Source organism: Saccopteryx bilineata, chromosome 2, assembly GCF_036850765.1.
Source record: "Saccopteryx bilineata isolate mSacBil1 chromosome 2, mSacBil1_pri_phased_curated, whole genome shotgun sequence".
Taxonomy (NCBI): Eukaryota; Metazoa; Chordata; class Mammalia; order Chiroptera; family Emballonuridae; genus Saccopteryx; species Saccopteryx bilineata.
In genome coordinates this window covers 66,953,585-66,979,494 of record NC_089491.1, presented here as the reverse complement: position 1 = coordinate 66,979,494, position 25,910 = coordinate 66,953,585, and the positions used below count along the sequence as shown (strand labels likewise).

Below are 25,910 nucleotides of genomic sequence, written 5' to 3'. Positions count from 1 at the left end.
TAAGCAGAGTTAAGACACTGTATCATAATTCTGGGAATCATCTTACTAATAAAAGTGGTAGAACTAAACCAATTCAAGTAGTTGAAGCTGGGAGATACTCCCCACCTTTCATGTAGAGACATGGCCAATGCAGGAGGCAACTGTAACACCAGATGATACAATTTAATGATCCATTTTCATCTAAATTTGATTCTTTAGAGTAAAAGTGATTCCAATGTTTATAACTAGCCCTAAGTGACAATAGCTCTAATCAGTCTGCTGTAAACCAGAACCTGATTTTGAATTTAACTGAACATAGAAAGAGCACAAACTACTCTGGCTTATATTCAAATGTGAGAATGCCAAAAATAGTCCTAAAGTGAAGACTGCCAGGTCTGGACTCAGACTGCCTAAACTTACATTACAGCACAGTTCTGCCACTTTCTTGACATATGAACTCTGGCAAATTTCTTAACCTTTCTTTGTCTTTGATATTCATACGGAACATAGAGATAATAGTACCTGCCTCTTAAGACTGTCAGTTGGATTAATAAATACACATAAAAACAAACAAGTGACTAGTGCAAAGCAAACATTCAATAAACATTAGCTATATATATATGGCACTGAATTCAGGTGTAGAAAAATTGATACAATCAAAATTAAAACTTTGATAAAAACTATTTCAGATACTAGAAATGTGTTTTAGAATCCTCTTGTGTCTATGAAATAAGAAGTAGCACTGGTCATGCTAAAATTGAACAAAATGCTGAAGTTGTGCCTGACCCGTGATGGTGCAGTGGATAAAGCATTGACGTAGGACCCTGAGATCGCTGGCTTCTGTGTGGGACCTTCGAAATGATCCCATGGTCACCGGCTTGAGCAAGGGGTTACTGACTCAGCTTGAACGCCCCCCAGTCAACGCATGTATGAGAATTAATCAATGAACAACTAAAGTGCCACAACTATGAGTTGATGTTTCTCATCTCTCTCCTTTCTGCCCCCCTCGCTTAAAAAAAAAAAAAAGACTAAGTTGTTAAGAGGTCACTTGGTTCTAATCTTGAACATTTTTCCCATTTAGTAAAATTAATCCAGGGTGAAATCTGTCCTTAGTGCTTCAGAGTTCATATTAGCTCTCATTACCAAAAATCAAGAGTGAAAATTGTGTGAAATGTTTCAATAAATACATACAATGAAGTACTCTGAAAATGATTGGTTCCTAAAAATACATAATATAAGCCAGACAAATGTAAAACAGTGAAGCAAGATGAGCTATTTTGCTGGTCATAAAATATTTATTAAGGTATACTTTAGGGAGTATAGTGAATATAAAATTTAGGATCACAATATGAAGCAATTTCAGCCCTCTCAAAAGTCAGCCCAGTTCTCAGTGCTCTGCAGATGTAAAACCACTGGTGAGACTCACTAAAAGCAGTTTGACTAGTACAGAAGAGGCTTTTCATAAACATTTATATTTAGAGCATCGGAATACCTCTTTTAAGTGCAAAACCACACATTACACTAATGCAGCAACAATGCGTTCATATTGTTCTCATTGGTCATTAGTAGTCAATTTGCATAAAACACCAGAAAAAAGCACAATGGAGATCACAAAATGGGCTAAAAAATGAACCTATCCTTGCAAAACTCACATTGTAATGGAACAAGATATTAAAAATGTATTATACATACTACAGAAGCTGCGTTCATTCCAATGATCTCAAGTGTCATTTCCTTTTCTGTAAAATCAAATTACATGAACCAGGCACAACTAATATTTGGGGGGCAGTGTGTAGCTAAAATTCATTTAACTAATTATTCAATGATTTAAAAAATCCCCATAAATCTTTTCTGTCCTGAGGTAGTTGCAAAATAAATCATAACTTGGATATCAACTAGAGCTGAGGCTTTGACTTTTACTCATTACAACTAGTTGTTACTGACAGGAACTACCTTTTGATATTTAAAAGACAGTTGAGAAATGGGCCTCTTACTACACACACAAGATGAAGGCTATGTAGGAAAGAGGATTAGCTGCTTCAGAAATGAGAGATATGGTCCACCATTGCTTCCACCCCCACCCACCCCTAATCTCTTTAGATTTTTTATTGTCCAAAAAAAAATCACCAGAAGCAACACAGTGGAAGCAGACAGATCATCGTCCTTTACTGTAGCCAGGGAAGAAAAGGTCAAGTAGAGTCTGGAGAATCTCATTGGGAATCATGGTGTAATTCTGGCCAAGATCATGCCGGCAAGCAGGGCAGGAGAAAACTTGAGCCTTAAAGGAACGCTGTAAACAATCCTAGGGCAAAACACAACACAACAAATAATCCAAAAAATACACTCAATTACATCTGAGGGTAATACATGTAGAAAAGTACTCAACAAAATAGGAACTAGAAACATACTGTTTGGCAATTTTTTAAAAAAGCATAAAATATGAAGAACTAAAAAGGCCTGAATCTGGCCTGACCTGTGGTGGCAGAGTGGATAAAGCGTCAACCTGGAAACGCTGAGGTTGCCGGTTCAAAACCCTGGGCTTGCCCGGTCAAGGCACATATGGGAGTTGATGCTTCCTGCTCCTCCTCCCTTCTCTCTCTCTCTCTCTCTCTCTCTCTCCCCCCTCTCTATAATGAATAAAAAAAAAAAAAAAAAAAAAAAAAGGTCTGAATCTTGGACTATGAACACTAGTCTACAGACATGGTGGCTTCAGTTCTACCTCTGGCACAGCAATTTGTAACCTTTTTCATCTCATGGGACACATAAACTATTAAAATTTTATGGCACACCAAAAAATATATGTTTTGCCAATCTGACAAAAATAGGTATACTGTGATTTTGACTGATAAAAAAGTAATAGTAATTAACTCATCCTTTTTGCTCCAAAGTGACTTTTTAAAGGTGCCTATACTTATATATAAAAATATCTGGCACCAAGAATTAACCAATCAGATGCAACCTTATTATGTGATGTGACCAGTAAAGATGCAATTTTATCATGTGACCTATATATACTGCTCACAAACATCAGGGGATATTTTATTGCTTCATTTTGAAATATCCCCTGATGTTTGTGAGCAGTATATTTAGAGTTCAAGACAGGGCATTCACACCAAACAGCTGTTGTGTTGGCTGCTGTCATTTTGTTATTTGACAATCTAAAGGAAAAGAGGTCAGTGCCCTGACTAAACAGTCAGGTACTGCATGTTTTAAAAATTCTTGAGGCACATGGGTTGAAAATCACTGCTCTAGCACATACTGTGAGACTTCAGGTAAATGACTTCACTTTTGCATGTTTTAATTTCCTCATCCAGAAAAATAAGAGTGTTACAGATTACGGTTCTCAATAGGCTCATCTTCTAGGATCGATTTTAATCCTATTCTTTTCAGATAGAGCACTAAAGAATTCAGGATTTCCCCACTAAGAACTAAATTATATATTATCAAATAACAGGTAATGTGTCTTCCAAAAATGTATTTAAAAGTACTAAATATATTATACAATTTACTAATTCAAATCAGGCAGAAACACATATGTGGAAGGTTTGTTTCCACTTTATAAAAGAAACTGAAGTTTGGAAGTTAGGTCAGGACACACAACAATCAAGTAGTAGAATAAGATTCCAATCTTGTTTTTGTTATAACTCAAATTTTTCTTTCACACCATACTGATAACACAATATTCAATTCCTCTGGAAAAGCTAGCATATAAAATCAATTTTAGGCCCTGGCTGGTTGGCTCAGTGGATAGAGCATCACCCTGGCATGCAGACGTCCTGGGTTTGATCCCAGGCCAGGGCACACATGAGAAGCACATCTGCTTCTCTCTTCCTCCCCTCTCCCCCTCTCACAGTCAGTGGCTTGACTGGTTCGAGCACTGGCCCCAGGAGCTGAGGCTAACTCAGCTGGCCCAACTTCGGCCCTGGGCAGATTGCTGGATAGATATCAGTCAGGGCGTATGTGGGGAGTCTATCTCCTCTCCTCTTACTTTAAAAAAAAAAAAAATCTGTTTTATATTCCAGTAAGTACATGCAACTATTTCAGTTTGTACTATACTGTATCAAACATATAAGACTTGTCAGAAAAAACACTTTACTTACCCTTCTCCATTTCAACCCCTCCCCAACAACACCAAAGATGACAGAATACCTCAACTATATATGTATTTAAATTAGTATTACTATCCAGTTAAAACATGCACTTACCACCAAGATGTAATTAAATGCTTCTGAACTGGCAAAGTTCTGTAACTATTCTGTTTTATGGGAAAATGCTTCTTCACATGCTAAAACAGGTTTGGAGGTTAGTGTGCCTTCTGGCCTAATAAGGAAAAATGAGAAAAAAATTCTACTTACTTTACAGACATTGTGAAGGCAATCTGTTGTCACAGGCTGGTAAACTAGCTCCTGGCAGCAGACACACATAAAAGATTGTTCCAATTTTTTCAGAAAATTCTAGATGGTACCCCCAAAGGGAAGAAAAAAAAAGGTTAGCATTTCATAATATATTAATAAAATTCAAAGTGATTTTAAAAAGGGTCTTAGTCACATTTAATACATATCTATTAAGAAATACATCAAGTAGACCAGGTGGTGGCACAGTGGATAGAGCATTGGACTGGGATGCGGAGAACCCAGGTTCAAGACCCCGAGGTTGCCAGCTTGGACCCAAGGTCGCTGGCTTGAGCAAGGGGTTACTTGATCTGCTGTAGCCCCATGGTCAAGGCACATATGAGAAAGCAATCAATGAACAACTAAAGTGCCACAACAAAAAAAACCTGATGATTGATGCTTCTCATCTCTTTCCGTTCCTATCTGTCCCTATCTATCCCTCTCTCTGACTCTGGGGGGTGGTGGGGGGGAATATATATATATATATTATATATATATAATATATATATATATCAAGTAGTGATTATAATGACTAGTAAACATGTATTAGAAACTGAAAAGAAAAAGCTCTTTCATAAGATATACACATTAGTTTTAAATTTCAGGACTGCACTGGAAAGGTTTCAAAGTCAAATATATAACACTCAAACATAAATGCCCCCACCCAAACCTTACTATTTTTCAGTTAAAAACAAATATCACAACAGAAAAAAAAAAGTCACAAATGGATTTCTCAAGGTTATTAAATACATGGTATTCCAGTATATAAACATGTATTATTTATTATATCTTTTGCTACAAAACTTGAATTTCTTTAAGGGGGGGGGGAGATCTGTTATATCCAAAACCCCAAAGAATCAACATATTTATTTTCCTAGGATTATCTACTGTGATGTTTTGCCTCAAGCCAAAAGTCCCACATTTCTCTGATGCGATGTTTACTCAAATTGGGACTAAATTATAAAACGTAGAGCCATCAAAAGCAAACACGATCAAATAGATATTCTATACTCTTCAAAAGCATTACTAGTTCCACTTTACCCAAGCTGTTTGTTTCTTTTAAACTAGAAGGATAAGTTTTTTAAATAGTCACAAGAATAATAATCCTTCATTCAGTTATTTTTGATAGTAAAGGAGTATATTTTATGTCCTTTATGTTAATATACAAGAATTTCAAGTTTCAAAGTTATGTCTTGATATTAACTTATTTACAGAAAGTCTGAATTATCAATACAGAATTATGCAACACATTAAAAGAATATTACCATAGCCCTGGCCGGTTGGCTCAGCGGTAGAGCGTCGGCCTAGCGTGCGGAGGACCCGGGTTCGATTCCCGGCCAGGGCACATAGGAGAAGCGCCCATTTGCTTCTCCACCCCTCCGCCGCGCCTTCCTCTCTGTCTCTCTCTTCCCCTCCCGCAGCCGAGGCTCCATTGGAGCAAAGATGGCCCGGGCGCTGGGGATGGCTCTGTGGCCTCTGCCCCAGGCGCTAGAGTGGCTCTGGTCGCAATATGGCGACGCCCAGGAGGGTCGCAACATGGTGACGCCCAGGATGGGCAGAGCATCGCCCCCTGGTGGGCAGAGCGTCGCCCCATGGTGGGTGTGCCGGGTGGATCCCGGTCGGGCGCATGCGGGAGTTTGTCTGACTGTCTCTCCCTGTTTCCAGCTTCAGAAAAGAAAATGCAAAAAAAAAAAAAAAAAATAATAATAATAATAATAATAAAAGAATATTACCATATAGGGGAGATATGGAAGAAACTATAAATTTAGTACCAGATCCCCTCTCCCTGACAAATTGCCTTTTCTCATGACCAATATATCCCCAGTACCTCCATGGTGCCTATGAGTGTATGTACTAGAGGTATTCTAAATTGCTACAATGTGCTAAGCACTCATCTACATAACAGTGATAAAAAGGTCAAATTTCTATTTTCATGGAATTTTATATTCTTTAGGAGAACACACTAAAAAAATAACCCAAACCAATTTCAGATAGTATATACTATATGTAACCGAGGAAACAAAGCAAATCAAAGCAACAGAGTCAAGTGTGGCTGCCTTAGAAAGGGTAGTCAGGAAAGGCCTCTCTGAGGAATGTGCAACGATTGCAGAGACTTATAGGAGATGGAAGGAGTGAGCCACATGAAGATGCAGAAGAGAATCCCAGCATGTAAAGGCCTGAGTGACAAATAACACAGAGATCACTGTAGCCAAAGCTAGTGGGGCCCAAGAAAGTAGCAAGAGGAGACTGTAGAGGTCGGTAGGAATGACAGATCATGTAGGGACTTAGGAAGGTGTTTGGACATCAATGCATATATTATACGTATGCACATTCATTTAAAAGTCACCATGGCCCACACTTGATTTTTCTAACTTAATAAATGTATTCCTGGCTTATTTGAAGAGACTGGGCATGAAACGTGCCCAGGGCAATCAATAGTATAAAATGTCATTAAAAGCTATATCACAATCATCCTACCCATGCCTGTAAGATCCTGCCACAGGCAGGCAGGGTTTGGGGGGGGGGGGTCTCTTGTGGTGGGTCTTTTTTTGTTTGAGAACTGTCAGTTGATAATTTAATTTCAAAAAGAAGTTACATTGAAAGAAGAGGTTGGAAAGTATACTAAATTTGTATATCCCTGCCAAGTTTCACAGGCTTTAACTACTTTGAGAAATTTTCTATTGACACCAATATATGCACATTAAAAGCCTCACATTAAAGCCCAATACACATGTCCAACTGAGATAACAAATATGCAAAGAAACTTCCATGTGCACTCAGGTGGCTCGCTTCCCCAATATGTGCTATTTTGTCCCCTGCCCACCCACAGATAGAACTCACCTGAGTTTTCACTAACCAGCTGTATCCTCTCCAACCAGAGACTAATTAGACCATAATCAACAACTGCTTGCTGTATATTACTCTAAGTGAAAATGAGTCTGACCTGTCAGAGTTAGACTCTCCTTATGCCTGAGTTTCTTGCCTGAGTAAGAATCAAGTAACACTTCTCACAGAGCTAAATCACTTTACTTTTGTCTTCAAAGCATATAAGCCTCATTCTACCAAGAATAACCCAACATAGTACATTTTTAGGCAAAGGAAATAACTGCACCATAAATCCAAAGGGTATTTGATAAACCATACTCATTCCTAAAAGTTTAACAATTATATCAAGAAGATTCTTCTTTAATAATGATAACTAATTTTGAAACAAAAAGCAACACAAAAACTCTATGAGAGTTCCCTTGAAAAACAGATAGAAAGCACATATAGATATTCAGTAACCTCATTTCAGACACATGAGATGTTCTGGCTAATGCAGAAATAAAAGGAACACTGGAAAGAAGAAATTACTAAAAGATAACAAGATGTAATTTCAAGAGAGGATACTAGAGGTCACAAATGATAGCTTCACATCACACTACTTTGGAGCGGGGGGGGGGGGACCCTAGAAAGTAACTATATTACACATGACAAGGGTTTAATATTTCAAGGGGTTACCATCTAGTAAAATAGAAGATTTGAATTTATAAGAAAAATTCAAGACAATAAAAGCAAGTGAGCAAGCAAGAAATGAATAGACAAATCAAATTTGAACACTATGCTTTGGGGATCCAATAAGAAAGCTTTGTCTGCAAAACATGTCTTACTACAAAATCACACACATCATTTAACTGTAATTCTTTTTTACTTTAAAAGTTTATAATTACCAAAAGTTAAAAAAAGATCCAAAACATATTAAGTACTTAAATAGATCAATGCTGGTTTATTTACCCCTAGGTTGAACACACAGGCATTAAAATTGTGCTGAACTGCTTAAGCCTTATGCTATCAGGTAACTCCAAACTGAAAAACTTTCCTGATGAGTTTTAGATTAAGTTGAGTATGTCCCACAACTGAAAATCCTTCCCATGAACAGTTCCTCAATATAAATTATTAAGTTTGACACAAAGAGGTAAAAAACCAATATCTAAGAGGTCTAAAATAGATTTAAAAGCATTTATGAATTGCTTCAGATTGTTTCTGAAAGCTGAAGACACTGGATGAAAAAATTAAAGCTCAAATTTTGAGTGGCTTGTAAAAATGGTAATTCATAGGGAAATTATTTCCCATCATTTGTTAATATCAGATGTAATTATTTATAAAATCTTATGACGACTATGTATGGCGACAGATGGTTATTAGACTTATTGTGGTGACCACTTCTATAGGTATATAAATGTCTAACCACTCTGTTGGACACTTGACACTAATAATATTCTATGTCAACTATACTTAAAAATAAATTAAAGCCATGTTATTATAACAAAAAATAAATCTTTACATACTGGTCCTTCCACAAGATGTGCAAGCACTTCATCCCATAGCTTCTGGTTTTGATGATCTTCCCTGATTAGATGTTGTTGCTGAGAGGTTAGTTGGTAAGCCTCAACTGCTTCTGCTGAATCTGATGCTTTGAACACTTTGGAGGCACTTGGACAATCATCTAGATTTATTTAAAAATACATCAGAACTTGTAAGTGATTCTAAGCAGAACAATGAAACAAAAGAGATAACTGACACCAGTAATATTCAGCATTAAGATAACCTAACCAACTTCCCCTGGAGTTTTGGACACTGTATTTGCTGCTGTTTTGGTTCTCACACTACTAAAATACAATAAAAGTATCCCCACACACCAAAAAAAAAACCCTAACCCCTTAATTTTGTTTTTATTCTCTTACGAGTTTCTCAATTTATTCTCTTACTATTTCTCTTTATTAGAAACTACGTTATTTTCTGTAATCATTACCTACCATCATCCGGAGTTGGCCTCTTTGAGGCTCCACTGGCTTGCTTCTTTGACTGTCCTTTAGTCTTCTTCCCTTCCTTATCTGAAGGGTAACCTACTGGATACTGATGGGGGGGAAAAGTATAATGTAGACTTAAGCTTCACAGAGAAGGGGAGTTCAAGATCCTGGTGAGAAATTTAAAAAGGGGAGGGAGAAGAGTCTATGCTTCCCCTAACTGAATGACTTTATAAAAAGGACACTTTATATAAACAGAGACTTAAAGAAACAAAATTGAAAGGACAGAAAACTACTAAGATCCAAAATTCAGTGTAAAACCATGTAGTTTTGGTTAAGAAATTCCATTTTAGAATACACTGATCTTAGTTTCAGGTCTAAAACAGAAAGATAAGTTTACGGGAGTTGTGACAAGGTGGCTTGAAAATTTTGAGGAAGAAAGGAAAGTAGGATTTTGATATGAAGATAAGCAAAGATCAACTGCAGAGCAAATAGATGGTACTCACATAGATGGGATTACACTAAATTGTGGAGCCAATCTAAAAAACAAAACAAAAACCCCCCACCAAAACATTAAGGGCCAAATTTCTGATTTCTCAAAATAGGGGTGGGGTGGGGAGGGAATAAAAGCTTTTGAGACCTAACACCACTAAATTACTGAATTCTTTATCAGCCAAAGAAATAAATTCCACCTATTATCCTTGTATTTTACTGGCTACCCTTTTTGAGGGACATGGTTTGTGATAACACTCATGTTTAAAGCTCAGTATGTTTCAGTCCTCATCAATGATACATTATCTCATCATAGTAGATGGAGTTACATGCTTCCGTTCACAGTTTCATGTCTAACCTACTTAGAATATTCTTTGATGAGCAATGGATCTGAAAATGTCTTTTAAAAAACATAGATCAGTTCTGTGTGGGTCTACTTATATGTGAATTCTTTTCAATAAATATATATATATATATATATATAGAAAAAATTTTTAGAGATTTCAATTCATGAGCCATTATACCTATAAATAAATATACATTTCTTTTTTACATTTTTTATGTTTATTGTTAGTAATACATATATTATATCTAGTGTTTTGCATCTATAAGACAGTATTGATATAGGTACTGACAGAAGATTAATCTTATAAATAGGTGATGTAAACTTACAGTATCAAGTACAGGATAGTACAGTAAATGTATTTTTTCTTCTTTAGACTTTCCTTAATAACATGTCTTTTCTCTAGTTTATGTTATTATAAGAATATAGTATATAATACATATAACATACAAAATATGTGTCAGTAGTCTGTTGATGTTATCGTAAGGCTTCCAGTCAACAGTTTACTAGTACTTAAGTTTTTGTGGAATCAAGAGTTATGCATTGCTTTTCAATTGTGCACAGAAGGATTGATGACCCTAGAATCCCTGTGTTGTTCAAGGGTCACCTGTATTTTGGCAGTTATTTTAGCAGCTGATGGGTCTCATTTAAACAATCAATTCTACAAATTTAAAAAGAAAACAAAAACAGAAACAGACTTGCACTAGAAGACACACACTCACCTGCCTGGGTGGTCAGACACTTGCCCATAGTTCAGCCCCTACACATGCAGTATGGGCAGAGCCAGGGAAAATGACAAAGCTGGTACTCTTTACGGAAAGCACAACAATGGGAAATGATGAAGAATGAACTAAAACCATGCTCTGAAGTCAGTGTCAGGGATAAAGTCTAGGGTATATAGGCAGTGGAGGAGGAATGTAGCCATACCATCCACTATGCACACAAAACCAACAGTCTTTTATGGGTTAACAGCTATGCATGGGCAAAGAGAAAAAAAAGGCACAACACTAAAGGTGGTGACAGGACAGGGAAGCAGCTTTGAGGGGGAAGAGAGAAAAGGGGTGGGGAAAAGTGAGAAGGGTAGGAAATAGACCACTCTTATAAGCCACCTCCCCCCTTCCCCTACCAGAGACACACCCCCTATACCATCTAGGATAAACTTCTCTTCTCAAGGTCTTCTATACCTAAATTTTATGTATTCCTTTCCCTCATACTTCAAGTCATTTTCATATTAAATTGGAAATACTTTACTTTTCACTGACTAGCCCAACTTTTCCCAAGCATAATTCTTGGTGTGAGGGCAGTCTGACACCTAGAATGCTACTCTTTTACTGCTTTTCCCTCTGTATACTTGTCATGATCTCATTCTTACCCCTTACCATCCTCTGATCAACTGCTGTGGGTTATATCCAGTGTTGAGGTATGTTGATAGTAGAGGTTTTTATGAATATACAAGTAGCCTAGAAATGTAATCTAACCTGTAAACGTAGGCATAATCTCCTTGACCGTTCTATTCCTTCTGAGGTCCAAGGAGCAGGCTCTACATCATCTCTTCTTAAAAGATAGCGCCAAACCAAGAATCCATGGCTTGATGAAATCTCTGGCCAGTATTTCACCACCTAAATCATAATATTTCAGTACTAGTTTGAGATTTAAAGTTTAAACTTATCTATGTCAACATATTATTGGTTTCAACTTGCCAAAACTAAATGCAACTTCAAAAGGTACTTGTTAATTGCTGTAATAGTAAATACACTGATTATGCACCAAAATATTATTTTGACCTTATTTCCTATTATAGTAGTTCCCATATAAGTATAGATTGCTATACATTTGAAATACTAACATTATCCTTATTAATGGAATTTTGCATAACAGTAAATAGAAATGGCATAGCCTGTTTTTTAACAAAGAATACAACATATTTTAAAAATCATAATGTACTCTGCTTGAAAATCTATTACATTTAAAATCATACTGAAAGATATGTAAGAATCAAGATCAACAATGGCCAAGTTATTTAATTTTTTTTAAAATGGTTTTATCATAGAGAACACAGTTATAAAAAGCTTAACCCAAAATATAGCTCTGCCCTTATGGACTTGAAATTAGAAAATATCAAAGTTAAGAGCTCACTTTGTATATGTTATATTTCCAGAAAAAGCAGAAATACCAACTAAGATGATCTACAGTTTCCTTGACCCACCCACAGTCAAGAAGTTCCCTGTGGTAACCCTGTCCTGAAAGCCCAGGAAGAATGACTAACAAGAGGTCATGCCAGATAGAGCACCTTATAAATGCCATCATATCTGTTGCCTTCTTCAGGAGCATATTTGCTGATCTTCCTCCCTTTAAAACTGCGTATCACTCTGACTGGCTTACCAGCTCTCCAATTCCGAGATTCTGCTCCAATTTTATCATCCAATGGAGCATCACAGTTTAGGGCCAATGCCCTAAAAAATAAGACAAAGTCTTTATACCAAGTAATCTTTCTTCAAGTATATAATCACATCATTAGCTCAATTAAAAGGTGAATTATGCCTTACCTGATAGATTAAGATTCTATGATTCTTTCCATATTATTCCAGATAATAGGATTATGCATTCCCCCACCAGCAGAGAAGACAAATCAGTTTTCTGATGTCACCCCCAAGCCAGGGGATTGGTTCTCAGATAGCCTGTAGGGTTCTTCTGAAAGTAATAACATCTGTGCCACGTATAATAGAAAACAACTAGAAATACATGGAATTTTCTTTAAATAACGTTTGTTGAGGGAAGGGAAAAAGTTGGAAAACTAAAGCAAGTGATTGTTGCAATAGTTATTTTAGATAAGGGAGTGAGATAAATTGCTGGACTAATGTAGAAAGAAATCCAGAAAAACAAATTTTTCAGCAAGGTACAAATGACTCTCTAGGTCCACTGTCCACGTTTAAGATAACAGAGAATCCTTAAAGTTTAGAGATATTAAGAACAAGTTCAATATTGAGAATATCCTTTAAAGACCTCCAGCAAAAGATAAGTTTAAATAAAAGTGAAGCATTCAAATGTGTGTGCTAAATCATGACAATAAAGATTTCTAGCTACACAAGATCACTGCATTTCACTGATGACACATGAACAAGGAGGAACACTGAGCTGAGAGTAGCACCTGATTTAGCTGAAGCTTTCTTAGTATGTGTACTCACTTACTAGTAATTAATTCGTAAGCTTATTAGATGTTAGAAGACCTTTCTTGGGAGAACTTAGTCTTGCCAAACACCTTCCTCCCCCACAAAAAACCCTCCAAAAGTAGAATTTACTTAAAATTAATTCTTTTCCCTCTAAAACACCTACTCCTAACTTAGGTTAAAAAAAACCCACTGAGAACATGTAAGGTAAAAAATACACACACATGCACACATACACACAAAATCTGATGAAATCAGATTCGATACAAATACCTGTTCAAGGTATAGTTCTCTTTATATAGGCTCAAAAAATAGGCCTTAAGACCTAATGACTAATAATCTACTAAAATATCTTGATCAAAAATGAGACAAAAAAAATTTTGATCATAACTATATTGTTAAAGTAAATGAACTTTAAGACCTTACCAACTTGTCTTTTTTATCTCAAAAGAAAGATGCATTAAAACTCAGGGAGGTGAAAGAAAATACAGACATCAACTCTAGCGCCAGTATTGCATTTTATTTATGGAATAGCTTCTCAATACATACTTTATCTTCTTAAAGAGCTAGAATAAGGATAAATACTATCTTCATGTCAATGACTAGAATTTTTTGGTGCTTGGTCACAATGACTGCCACCACTAACTGGCATTAACTCACTTCTAGTTACACATAAGTATTTCGGCTCTTCAAGTATGTTGTGTCCAAGAGGATGAAACTAGCCAAAACAGCAAAAATAGCAAGGCTCTTCCATTACTCTATCTGCAGCTCAGTTGGTTGCTCTAACTACCCTGGATCAAGGATATCCAGGTTACCTTGCTGCCCTTTTCAGTTTCATAAAGTGGAAGAACTGAGAAGAAATAGGAACAAATTTCTCAAAAGTAAAAAGCGGGTATCAAACTACCTCTTAGCAGAGAAGAAAAATAAATTGGACCATATATACTAGTCAGGCAAGAGTGTACTACAGGTCAGAACTAAGGGACTTCCACTTCAGTTTTCACATTTATGAAACATGTAGGCACCTTTGCCCAAGAGGTCTTTACAATCAATCAGTCACAAGGCACACTCAGAGCTTAATGTATAAATTAACTGAATAGATGTTAGTCTCTATGATATATCAACCAGCGGTGGGATTCAAATAATTTAACAACCGGTTATCTGTACTAATGACTGTTTTAAGTATAAAAAAAGATATACTGAAAAGTAGTTCATTATTTCATGCATTTAATACTTAAATAAGAACAATAAAAGAGGTATACAAAACTGGATTATAAGAGTTTTAAAATGTTATTGAAAAAATATTAAATAATACCTGACGAAAAATAAAACTGTTATTTAAGATATTTCCGTATTACTTCATGATTGGCATCCTCACTTGCAATTATTTCCCCCTATGGACGGAATGAATATTACTATGGGCGTTAGAATATACGCTGTTGTGCAGATGAATGTTAAATAGGAGAAATGTAAATTTATGATTTCCACACTGGGCAGCTGCCCAGGCGCCCACCTTAGAGAGAAACCTAATTACAAGTGCCATTTTAACAACCAGTTTGCCAAACTCAACAAAAAATTAGGTATCAGTTCTGCCCAACCGATGCCAACCGGCTGAATCCCACCACTGATATCAATCCTGAAGTGTTTTGAGTTAATATTTCACTGTCACTACCTTCCTTTAAAACATTTTTACTACTTGTCAATTATTTTATAATAACATTATAACATGATAAACAGGGTTTATTTGTTAGATTCTTCAAAAGCTTGAAAAGAATCTACTGTGTACATTTCAAGCTCAGGTAGTTATGAAAGAAGTTTCATTCAAAAAAAATAATCTATTATTATTAAAGGGAAAAATATAATTTTCAGATCTGACAACCTGGAAAAGCCTTTTGCAAATTCAAGATACATTTTCATGGACAAAAAAATAAAATATTTCTAAATTCTTTTAAGATCATTCCTCCTAAAGAGCAGCTATCTTGCTAGAAAAAGACTAGTGACTGAGTCCTGCCTCAGGAACGTTTGCACCAGCAAATCTGACCTGTCTCCTCTGCTGGTTCAGAAAATAATCCTATTGTCAGAAATAATATAGAAGAAAGACATGAAAACATTCTATATAACCTGGTATGCAATAAAATCTTGAAATCATACTGGTATATTCTTTACTTCACACAGTAATCAGAAATTATGGGCATACTACTTAAAACTGAGTGATTAAGACTCAAGAAAGTTGAAAATACTCAATTTTATGCAATAACCCACAGAATACCTTTATTAATAGAATGCCAAAAAATTTTAAACTTTATGAAATTACAAAATGATCAGTATGACAAATTATAATGTAATCATTGCTATCTGATGGTTTGGGTTACTTATTATTGATATTAGCATGCATTTACAAAGGAAAATTTAAAGTTATTAAATTTTCTATTCCCATGGAAAATGGAATGTCATTAATACTTCTATACAGTCAAGGTCAACACAAGGTGGCTCTTTTGTAATGCCTTATATAAGCATTTAGTTAAAAAAAGGTCACTCTGTCACTAAACATTCTCTCATAATATTTAAAGAATCTTATTATAAAACCTAAAAAACACCTTGAGTGTAGTTCTGATTAAGTTATTTGTTGAGTCACTTGTGTGCATAAATGTGGTTCCCGAACATAACCCTGTTCCACATTCGTGTCTCTTCTAAAAAGAACTTTGTCACTTTAAAAAAGAAATCTGTGTTGAGTAGAACATAACTTTGACCTGTGGTAGTAGATAAGCCACCTTGTCCTCAATTTCACTTAAATTATATAGGTTCCTTTCTTTCAAAGGATTCAGCATGTTTTAAAATGCAAAGCACACCTATTAAGACTGGGAATTACATCATTTAAAAAATAATAATTCAAAGAAATAAGCTAGGATGCTTGCAAAATATTGTATAATCAGGTAAAAGGTTTTAATTTTAGATCTTTAACTTTCAATTTAAGATTCTCCTCTATAGTCCAAGTTATAAATTACAGTCTTATGATCAAACATTTATACAAAGTCCATATTCTAAATAGTCTTAACAAACTCTAACAATAAAGAGTACCTGTTCATGTTTGTTAATGTTTGATCAGCCGATGGTGCACCAATTCTTTTATTACCAGCAAGATTTTTACCACCACTCCCAGTGTATGTGAATTCATCCCCTCGGTCCTGCAGAAGAAGATTTTTCATCATTAAGACACCTAAATCCAAGTATAATTCCGTTAATTTTTGTTTCAGAGTATGAACATTTAGTTAGGATGTTGTAAACTGACATGTTTTCTCAAGATATCTACCAAAATAAAGCCCAATTCACATGCAATTTTTTTTTTTTTTAAGAGAGAGAAGAAAGAGAATAGGGTTCAGGGAGGAGCAGGAAGCATCAACTCATAGTAATTGCTTCTCATATGTGTCCTGATCAGGCAAGGCCAGGGTTTTGAAACAGTGACCTCAGTGTTCCAGGTAAATTATCCACTGTGCCACCACAGGTCAGGCCAAATGTAATTTTATATATAGTATACCTTCAAGTTATATTACTTGATCAAAAGATTTCATTTTAAAATTATACACCTCCGAACTATTCTCATGCTATATACATATACATATATATATATGCACATATATATGCATATATATGTAAAATAATATAAAGAATGTTACAAAATTAGCTCTTATGGGCTGGAAATAGTTTCATTTAGTTCAGTATTATTAAAATAAATGTATCAATATTAGCTTCCAGGTTTTTGATGGAGTACCATTTTACTGATAAGAACAGATACTACCTTTGATTTTAGCCAAAAGGCCAAGAAGCGGTAGGAGTACCATTTTAATAAACCTCTATAACTGATTTCCTGACAGGAATCTACATCACATCCAAGTTTGCTGCTAAATTTCAACTTTAAAATCTTAAGAGGGGGTCTAATATCCAAAATTTACAAAGAACTCATAAAACTCAACAACAAACAAACAATCCCATAAAAAAATGGGAAGAGGACATGAACAGACACTTCTCCCAGGAAGAGATACAAATGGCCAACAGATATATGAAAAGATACTCAGCTTCATTAGTTATTAGAGAAATGCAAATCAAAACTACAATGAGATACCACCTCACCCCTGTTAGATTAGCTATTATCAACAAGACGGGTAATAGCAAATGTTGGAGAGGCTGTGTAGAAAAAGGAACCCTCATTCACTGTTGGTGGGACTGTAAAGTAGTACAACCATTATGGAGGAAAGTATGGTGGTTCCTCAAAAAACTGCAAATAGAACTACCTTATGACCCAGCAATCCCTCTACTGAGTATATACCCCAAAACCTCAGAAACATTGATACGTGAAGACACATGTAGCCCCATGTTCATTGCAGCACTGTTCACAGTGGCCAAGACATGGAAACAACCAAAAAGCCCTTCAATAGAAGACTGGATAAAGAAGATGTGGCACATATACACTATGGAATACTACTCAGCCATAAGAAATGACATCAGATTATTTACAGCAAAATGGTGGGATCTTGATAACATTATAAGGAGTGAAATAAGTAAATCAGAAAAAAACAAGAACTACATGATTCCATACACTGGTGGAACATAAAAATGAGACTAAGAGACATGGACAAGAGTGTGGTGCTTACCAGGGGTGGGGGGAGGGAGGACATGGGAGGGAGGGAGGGAGAGAGTTAGGGGGAGGGGGAGGGGCACAGAGAACTAGATAGAGGGTGGCGGAGGACAATCTGACTTTGGGTGAGGGGTACGCAACATAATTTAATGACAAAATAACCTAGACATGTTTTCTTTGAATATATGTACCCTGATTTATTAATGTCATCCCATTACCATTAATAAAAATTTATTAAAAAAAAAAAAATCTTAAGAGGATGGTAAATTCCCTGGATTTCACACTCTATAAGTTCAATCAAATTACATTCAAGTGAATTACCTATCACTAAATTGTATCAAGTATTTACCAAATGTGAAAAAAAAGCCAAAAAAAGTAGATGCTACATGAAGTAGCTGTATAAATATTTCTGTAGTAGCTATACATTTATATTGATATTAATTCTCTACCTAAGTAATCAAAATTGAGGCAAGTATCAGTATATAAATTAATTCTTCTTTAATTCAACATTATTTAATTAGTTGACTGAACTTAAGATAATGTATTTTTTCTGCTGCAGTCTTGTTATAAAGGTAAAGTATTTTGCATATTGTTTTTCCTTTGGTTTAAAAGTTACATAACTAAAATTTCATGGTTTTAAAAGTGTCCAAAAATAATGAATTCACCTTTTGTTGGTCTAGTATTAAGGTCTGTATTTTAAAGGTTAAAGCATTAAGAAATTTCATCTTTAGTGTATCCTCCATTTGAAGAAATTCTAGTAAATAAGTACATCTAGAACAGCCCGGAGAACTTCTTAAATGGATCAGAAAGTTTTCCAAATGATATCTGGATTGGCCTCACAATGCTCATATTCATAACCCTGCCAACTTTTAAAGTTATAAATGTGGTAGTACTATAAAAAAAGAAAGTAGTGGGAACTAGGACAGCATAAGAGGGGCAACCTAAATTAAACAGTATTTAAAACAGATGAACAAAAACACTTCTGATTATTCTTTAAGCAGCTAATAATGAAGTAAAAATACTTAAAAATCTGTTAACTCATCTATACTTTAATCTTTATTTTATTTATTTTTATTTAAGCACACGTGTGAGAGAGAGACACAGGGACAGATAGGGAGGGAGAGAGAGAAGCATCAACTGATAGTTGCAGCACTTTAGTTGTTCATTGATTGCTTCTCATATGTGCCTTGACCGGGGAGCTCCAGCTGAGCCAGTGATCCTGTGCTCAAGCCAGCAAACTTGGACTCAATGACCATGGGGTCATGTCTGTGTTCCCACGCTTGAGCCGGTGACCCCGCACTGAAGCTGGTGAGCCTGCCCTCAAACTGGCAACCTCAGGGTTTTGAACCTGGGTCCTTAGCATCCTAAGTCAATGCTCTATCCACAGGGCCACTGCCTGGTCAGGCCATACTTTAATTTTTATACCAACAAAAACTTTGAATTTTTACTGGGGGGGGGGGGGCATTGACAGACTGTCAGAACTCAGTCAATATTATTTTAGACCATTTCCCCCATGAAACTGACCAGTTTGTTGTACTACTACTATGAGGCAGTGGCTTAAACAAAATTGTTGCCTGAGAAAATTTCACATAAAAAAGCCATCCTCTACACAGGGGATATAGTGCTGCCCAGAGTGACTCAATTTCCCATGATTTCCCAATCTCTCTCTCTTTTTTTTTTTTTTGTATTTTTCCGAAGCTGGAAACGGGGAGGCAGTCAGACAGACTCCCGCATGCGCCCAACCGGGATCCACCCGGCATGCCTACCAGGGGGCGATGTTCTGCCCCCCTGGGGCGTCACTCTGACACAATCAGAGCCATTCTAGTGCCTGAGGCAGAGGCCACAGAGCCATCCTCAGCGCCCGGGCAAACTTTTTGCTCCAGTGGAGCCTTGGCTGCGGGAGGGGAAGAGAGAGACAGAGAGGAAGGAGAGGGGGAGGGGTGGAGAAGCAGATGGGCGCTTCTCCTGTGTGCCCTGGCCGGGAATTGAACCCGGGACTCCTGCACGCCAGGCCGACGCTCTACCACTGAGCCAACCGGCCAGGGCCTGATTTCCCAATCTCTACACTCTTCTCCCAGGCTATGAAGCAGCTGCCTAACACTACAAACTGGGTACTTCCATTCCTGCCATCACTCTTATCAAGCAAGCAAAATACCTTCATCTCTATCTTCTCACCAAAAAAAGACTGTTAGATAAATATCCTAAAGTACAATTAATATCATTAAACTTTTCCCAGACACATTTAACCCTTTGAGTAGTGAGTTTTTTCCACTCTCACTGACCCCCAGGAGTGAGTTTATTTTTCAAAAAATGAAATTAGTTCCAGTTACAGTTTTATCAACTTAAAATGTTTGTTTGATAACCAATTTATGAAAAACAATAAGAACATACATTAGCCTTTTTTTAATGTTGCCTTACACATTTTTAAAATAAAAATTTTTGTACGATCGTACTCTGGATGGTCAGGAGGCACGAGGACGTACATGAGTTCATACTACTCAAAGGGTTAATGCCTCCTTAATTCAAGACTATCTAAAATGTAGTTTCAATTTTTGCCATTTTTCTCTCATAATACCTCTTCTATGCCCAAAAAACTGGGTACTACCACTACTACTCTGTGTGAAGGTTAGTCTAAGCATTTTACATATGCTTAATTCATTCAACCCTCAATCAACCCTACAAGGTAGGTCCTATAAGTCCTACTTTATAGGTGAGGTAGAGGAGTCCAGTAACTTCCTAAGGTTACACAGTTAGTAGGAGATGGAACAAGGGCACAAACCCAAACAGCTTCTAGCAACTGTCCCTGATCACTGAGTAAATGACTTCTCAGGACAACTCTAAGAGGCAGATCATCTCTGCTGGTCCTCATTTCTCAAACAAGGTCACCAAATGCAAGGCACTAAGTTAGCTTTTGATTAATTTTCATGTTATTACACTAAAATGTTAACTACTTTATCAGCAGGTACTCAATAGTTCCATGTCCATTCATCTAAACAGAACAAAAAGCATTGGCTCCATGAATGTTTCATCAAATTAAAGGGTTCAGAACAAATTTTTTTCTTGAATGAGAAAGGTTTATTCAGGCTTTCTCTACTTATTTCTGTAGATATAATTTGCTTACAATAAAAGATCAAAACATTGAAAATGCTCACAAAATACTCTTCAAATACATCCTAGTTGGGGATCTAAGCCTAAGTGATTTAGTTCTAAAATACTCTTTACATTATTTAACAGACTTAGAATGTACAGGTTATAACACCTAATCAGCATTTTTCTCCACAAATGTTTAATGTCTGACTAGTAACTATACTCAAAAGATGGAAAAAAGGAAATAACTGTTTAATGTCTGACTAGTAACTATACTCAAAAGATGGAAAAAAGAGAGTAACACCCATCTTACTTCAACTTGGTACTCGTTTTTAGATTTACAATTACATGTTTATATGTTCTGTATATTTAAGATAAGCTTCTGATCCAGACTATAAAACTATCTGAATCCTTGTTATATACCCAGCACTACATAAATTACCTCATTTAAAATTCATAATTTTCTGATATAAAATTATAATATTACTTTTTCTATTATACACATGGGGAAACTGAGGTTTAGTGAAATTAAATAATTTTGCCAAGGTCTCATAAACAAACGGTAGAGCTCAGATCAAAGAAGTAACTGGTTGCTTAAAACAAGGGTTAAAGAGACTCCATTTTAGTTGGTTTGTTTTCTTACAGAGCTTTTAAAAAAATCCTAAGTGGTGATTTTAATAAGCTATATAACATCCTTTTGTATTTTTGAAAAATGCTTCAAGATATAGTTTCAAAATATGCACACCTTCTACCATACAACATCCCAGAGAATTAGAGACTTGTGTGTGTGTGTGTGGGGGACGACGATGACACAAACAAACAAAAAAAACCCTGTATAAAATAGAAAATAGTCCAGATGTTCTCCTAGAGGTTGGTGAATGGTTAAACTATACCTAGATCATGGACTACTATTCAGCAATAGAAAGAAATGAACTATTGATAACATGCCATAATTTGAGAATTAAGCTGAGCAAAAAAATCCTATTTCCAAAGTTTACATACTATATAATTTCACTTGTAAAGATTATTGAAGTGATAAAATTTTAGAAATGAAGAATAGATTAGAGAAAGTCAGGAGTTAAGAAGGGGCTATAAAAGGGCAACGAGGGATCCTTGTGGTAAGGAAAATAATGTTCAGTGTCCTGAATGTATCACATCAATGTTGGGCTGTGATACTGTTATATAACTTTGTAAAATGTGCCACTGAGGGAAAATGAGTAAAGGGCACACAGATCTTTGTACTATTTATTTCTAATACTACATGTCAATCTATAATTATCCCAAAAGCATAAGTTTAATTTAAAAAATGAACTCTATAGAGAATGTATGTTCATTGCAATAATCAGTTAACATATATACATATACATATAAAATACATACACAAACTAAATACTGCCAATTGATTTACCTTGTAACTTGTCAAGACTGACCATTTCAATATAAACATTACACTAAAAAGGAAATAGGACCTGATATATCCTAGACAAAACTTCTGTATTTTACTGAATGATGAAAACAGGTTCTAAAGTACAAAGTTGTAGCATGACTTACTACTTCATCTGCAAATCCACCAGCCAGGACAAGAGAATAAGCCCCATCATTACTTCGACCATGAATTCCACCAACATGGGGCCTATGTACACCTGCTTCGCTCACCTATAAAATAAATATAGTCTCAAAACACCTTTGAACAAGTAGTTGTTACATTTACAAAATGCTTTCACATATACCAATGAACCTTAAGAGCCTCCAACTAAGAACTGCATGTCACCCAGTTCTACCTTTTGCTCACTGACTTTACTTCTCCCCAATTATATATCCTTTCAGTACTAAGCTGATGACTCTTAAAAGTACTCAGGCTTAGAATTCTGAGTTTCTTTTTCTTTCTTTTTTTTCCTAAAAAACCCCCCAAAAAACCCAAAGATTTACTAATTTTAGAGAAGAGAAAAAGAAAGAGAACAGAGAGTGGGGGGGAAGAGTGGGAAATATCAATTTGTAGTAGCTGCTTCTTGTGTGCCTTGACTGGGTCAGCTCGGGGTTTTGAAACAGCGACCTCAGCATTCCAGGTTGACGTTTTACCTATTGTGCCACCAGAGGTCAGGCAGAATTCTGAGGTTCAAAATAAATATTAAGTAATCATTTTAAGTTTACTGCTAATAACAACTCAATTCGGGTAAACAAGAATTGACTATTAGTGCTCCAGACCTCTTCCCTTCTTTTTTCTCATCTTTGATTACGGCACTGGTTCCTGAGCCATGTCAGAAAGGCAAGGGTCATTTCAGTCTCATTCTTTGCCTTTATTGTTCAAACCTATTTATTTGGTCAAAATACTGCTGATTCAATCTCCCAAATCCATCTTTTTCTCCTGTTACAGCTATAACATTAGTTTGAGTCATTAATGCTTAAACTACACCCTATTTCACTGCTTCCAGTTTTGTTCCTTCAAACCCATTCTACCCACCACAAACAGAATGTTACTTTTAGGAGGAAATCTGTTTTAATTTCAACTGCTTAAAATATATTAAATGGTCTGATAGTCTATGGAACCCAAGTTAAGTATTATACACTATCCTCTCTCAATCAGGCTCCTATCTCTTTATTTCCACTTTCTTCTTCATGAAGTTTCTATGTTTGAACCAAAACTACTCATTGTTACCCAAACACGCTACCCATTCTCTCAGTTTACTCATGCTATTCTATTACTTCAATAGCCAACTATTTTCCCATATACCTTTATATCTAGCTCACTGAAACAAGTGTCCCTCCTTTATGTACTTCAGACTCCCTGAAAGAGGTTTATAATTCAGCTGCTTAACATACAATTGTTCTCAAGAGAGAACAACAAAGTGAAAATCCAAGCCTGAACAGTGGGCTAGAGAAAGAGGCACATTAGAAGCCCGTGAGAGGCTGGTAAGGGCAACAGAACCTAAATTTAGTCCTTGGAAAAACACCAGATACTTCAGAAGATAAGACCACTTGATTCCCAACCTCACTGACCCTGAAAAAAACAACAACAAAAAACCTGTTCTGATTCTTCCTCACTTCCTGAATGGCAAATCCATCCTTCTAGATGCTCAGGCCAACAACCTCAAAATCACCTCAGACTGTATTAATGGGGCTTTCAGAGTTCGAGAATGAATTAGTAACAGGAATACAAAAAACAAAACAAAACCCAAGACAATTAAAAATGCACAGTGTATTTTTTTACTGTATTTACATTTTATTATATTTATTTTTAGTGTTTTTACTGTATTTATAGATCCAAAGTCATTAATAATATAAATTTTGAATACTAATTCATTCAAAGTTATTTTAATCATCGTAAGGATGGGAGGACAGAGTGTGTTAAACTAAATATTCACCTTCTATAGAAGGAAGTTAATAAAGCTAATATATGAAGAAAAAAGCCATAAAAACATATTTAGAAATTATGAGGTAAATCCAGAAAACAACTAAAATGGTAAAGTGGTTGTCTCTGATGAACAGAAAATGGGGACAAAAAAAGGGTGGGTTTTTAAAATATGCCATATACTAGTATTTAAGTTTTCAACCTGTGTATATGTATTACACTTTTGATTTTAAAATGTTATCCCTCTACTCTAAAGTTCAAAATCCTCTAATTGGAAACTGTTCTAAGATTTTGCCTGTATTGTTTTCCATAAGGATAAAATTACCTTTCTAAAGAAGAAAGAAAAAATAAATACAAAAGAGCCTTCCTCGAGGGGAAAAGAGAAATAATTTTATCCTGATATTATCTGGATAAGCTCCAAAGAAAACACCTAAAGTGAGTTTAGCTCGACTTCAGTGACAATAGATGAGCACACACAACTTTGTATGTTCCTCTGTTAAGCCTAACCATCCTAACAGAAAATTTTGTATTCTAACAACTGAATACCATGTGATACTACCTAGACTAGTCCATTTATAATCAACAGACATTTATATTGGCAACAATTTGAACTATACCCAGTATTACCCTTTCAACTAAGCCAATTTAAAAAATACCTGAACTCTAAATCTCCAAGTTGATCCAACAGGAATCCCGGGGATAGGTCCATAATGATTAGAAGGAACAATAGTACATTCTCTAGTGCGACCAACACAGGCCATTCCCTACAAGTCACAAAACAAGCTGTTTGAGAAATCAGTTATGTTACATCCTTAAGTCCTTAAATCCCATCAAGTGTGAATGGAACAGAAACCCAACTCTTTATACGATTAACAATATAACAATTTCTATTCTTAAATTCAGTTAACAATTAGAAATTAACAATATCATAAAACATAGTTATTTATTAATACTTCTGATACTTAAAGTACCATTTATAGCATTACTATTATTATTAAAACATTATAACTTGCATTATAGTTATAAATATTTAACTTAGGAAGAAAAGTAGACTTTTTTTCTTTACCCTGCCCCAGTCTCTCCGGCTTTCAGTGCTAGCTGACGGCATCTTTGCTTTCTTTTTACTCATCTTAAGTCTTTCACCAGCCTTTACAACTTCACTGGAATCGGTTTTACAGGAAGGACAATACCTTTAAAAGAAAAAAGAATTTTGATAATACATTAAAGTCAGTAACAGAATAACAGCCTTTCCATGGTAGAACAAGGTTCTTTTTGTTTTGTTTTTTATATTTATTGATTTTTAGAGAGAGAGGAGTGTGTGTGTGTGTGTGTGTGTGTGTGTGAGAGAGAGAGAGAGAGAGAGAGAGAGAGAGAAGGGGGAGGAGCAGGAAGCATCAACTCCCATATGTGCCTTGACCTGGGCAAGCCCAAGGTTTCAAACCAGCAACCTCAGTGTTCCAGGTCAACGCTTTATCCCACTGCGCTACCACAGGTCAGGCGGTAGAAAAAGTTTTAAGAGGTTATAATTAGGGTATATTATAATATAGAGATTCAGCTGGCACTTGAGGATTAAAATTTTCAAACTATTTACATAGGCTGGTCAAAAAAAAAAGTCACTCTTTTAGAAAACTTAAAAGATTTTAATATCATAAATTCTCAAATTTAATTAAAAAGTCAGACACAGC

General features: G+C 35.7%; 1 protein-coding gene and 1 pseudogene across 2 annotated transcripts in view; both read right to left on the bottom strand.

The window, feature by feature from the left end:
* Positions 1 to 1,247: 1,247 nt before the first annotated feature.
* Positions 1,248 to 25,910, bottom strand: part of UHRF2 (ubiquitin like with PHD and ring finger domains 2) — a 94,560-nt gene continuing 69,897 nt past the window's right edge. The window contains exons 7-16 of one of the 2 annotated variants that reach the window (XM_066257211.1): positions 25,292 to 25,415; positions 24,882 to 24,989; positions 22,428 to 22,532; positions 16,235 to 16,341; positions 12,283 to 12,445; positions 11,471 to 11,611; positions 9,167 to 9,266; positions 8,699 to 8,856; positions 4,335 to 4,433; positions 1,248 to 2,281 (exon numbers count right to left, since the gene is read on the bottom strand). In XM_066257211.1, the coding sequence (XP_066113308.1) occupies positions 2,135 to 2,281; positions 4,335 to 4,433; positions 8,699 to 8,856; positions 9,167 to 9,266; positions 11,471 to 11,611; positions 12,283 to 12,445; positions 16,235 to 16,341; positions 22,428 to 22,532; positions 24,882 to 24,989; positions 25,292 to 25,415 (1,252 nt within the window). In that variant the 3' untranslated portion in view covers positions 1,248 to 2,134. Of the gene's footprint in view, positions 2,282 to 4,199; positions 4,300 to 4,334; positions 4,434 to 8,698; positions 8,857 to 9,166; positions 9,267 to 11,470; positions 11,612 to 12,282; positions 12,446 to 16,234; positions 16,342 to 22,427; positions 22,533 to 24,881; positions 24,990 to 25,291; positions 25,416 to 25,910 lie in introns of those variants that run through there. The other variant, XM_066257212.1, reaches the window with a different exon arrangement.
* Positions 16,844 to 16,984, bottom strand: LOC136327709 (U2 spliceosomal RNA; annotated as a pseudogene).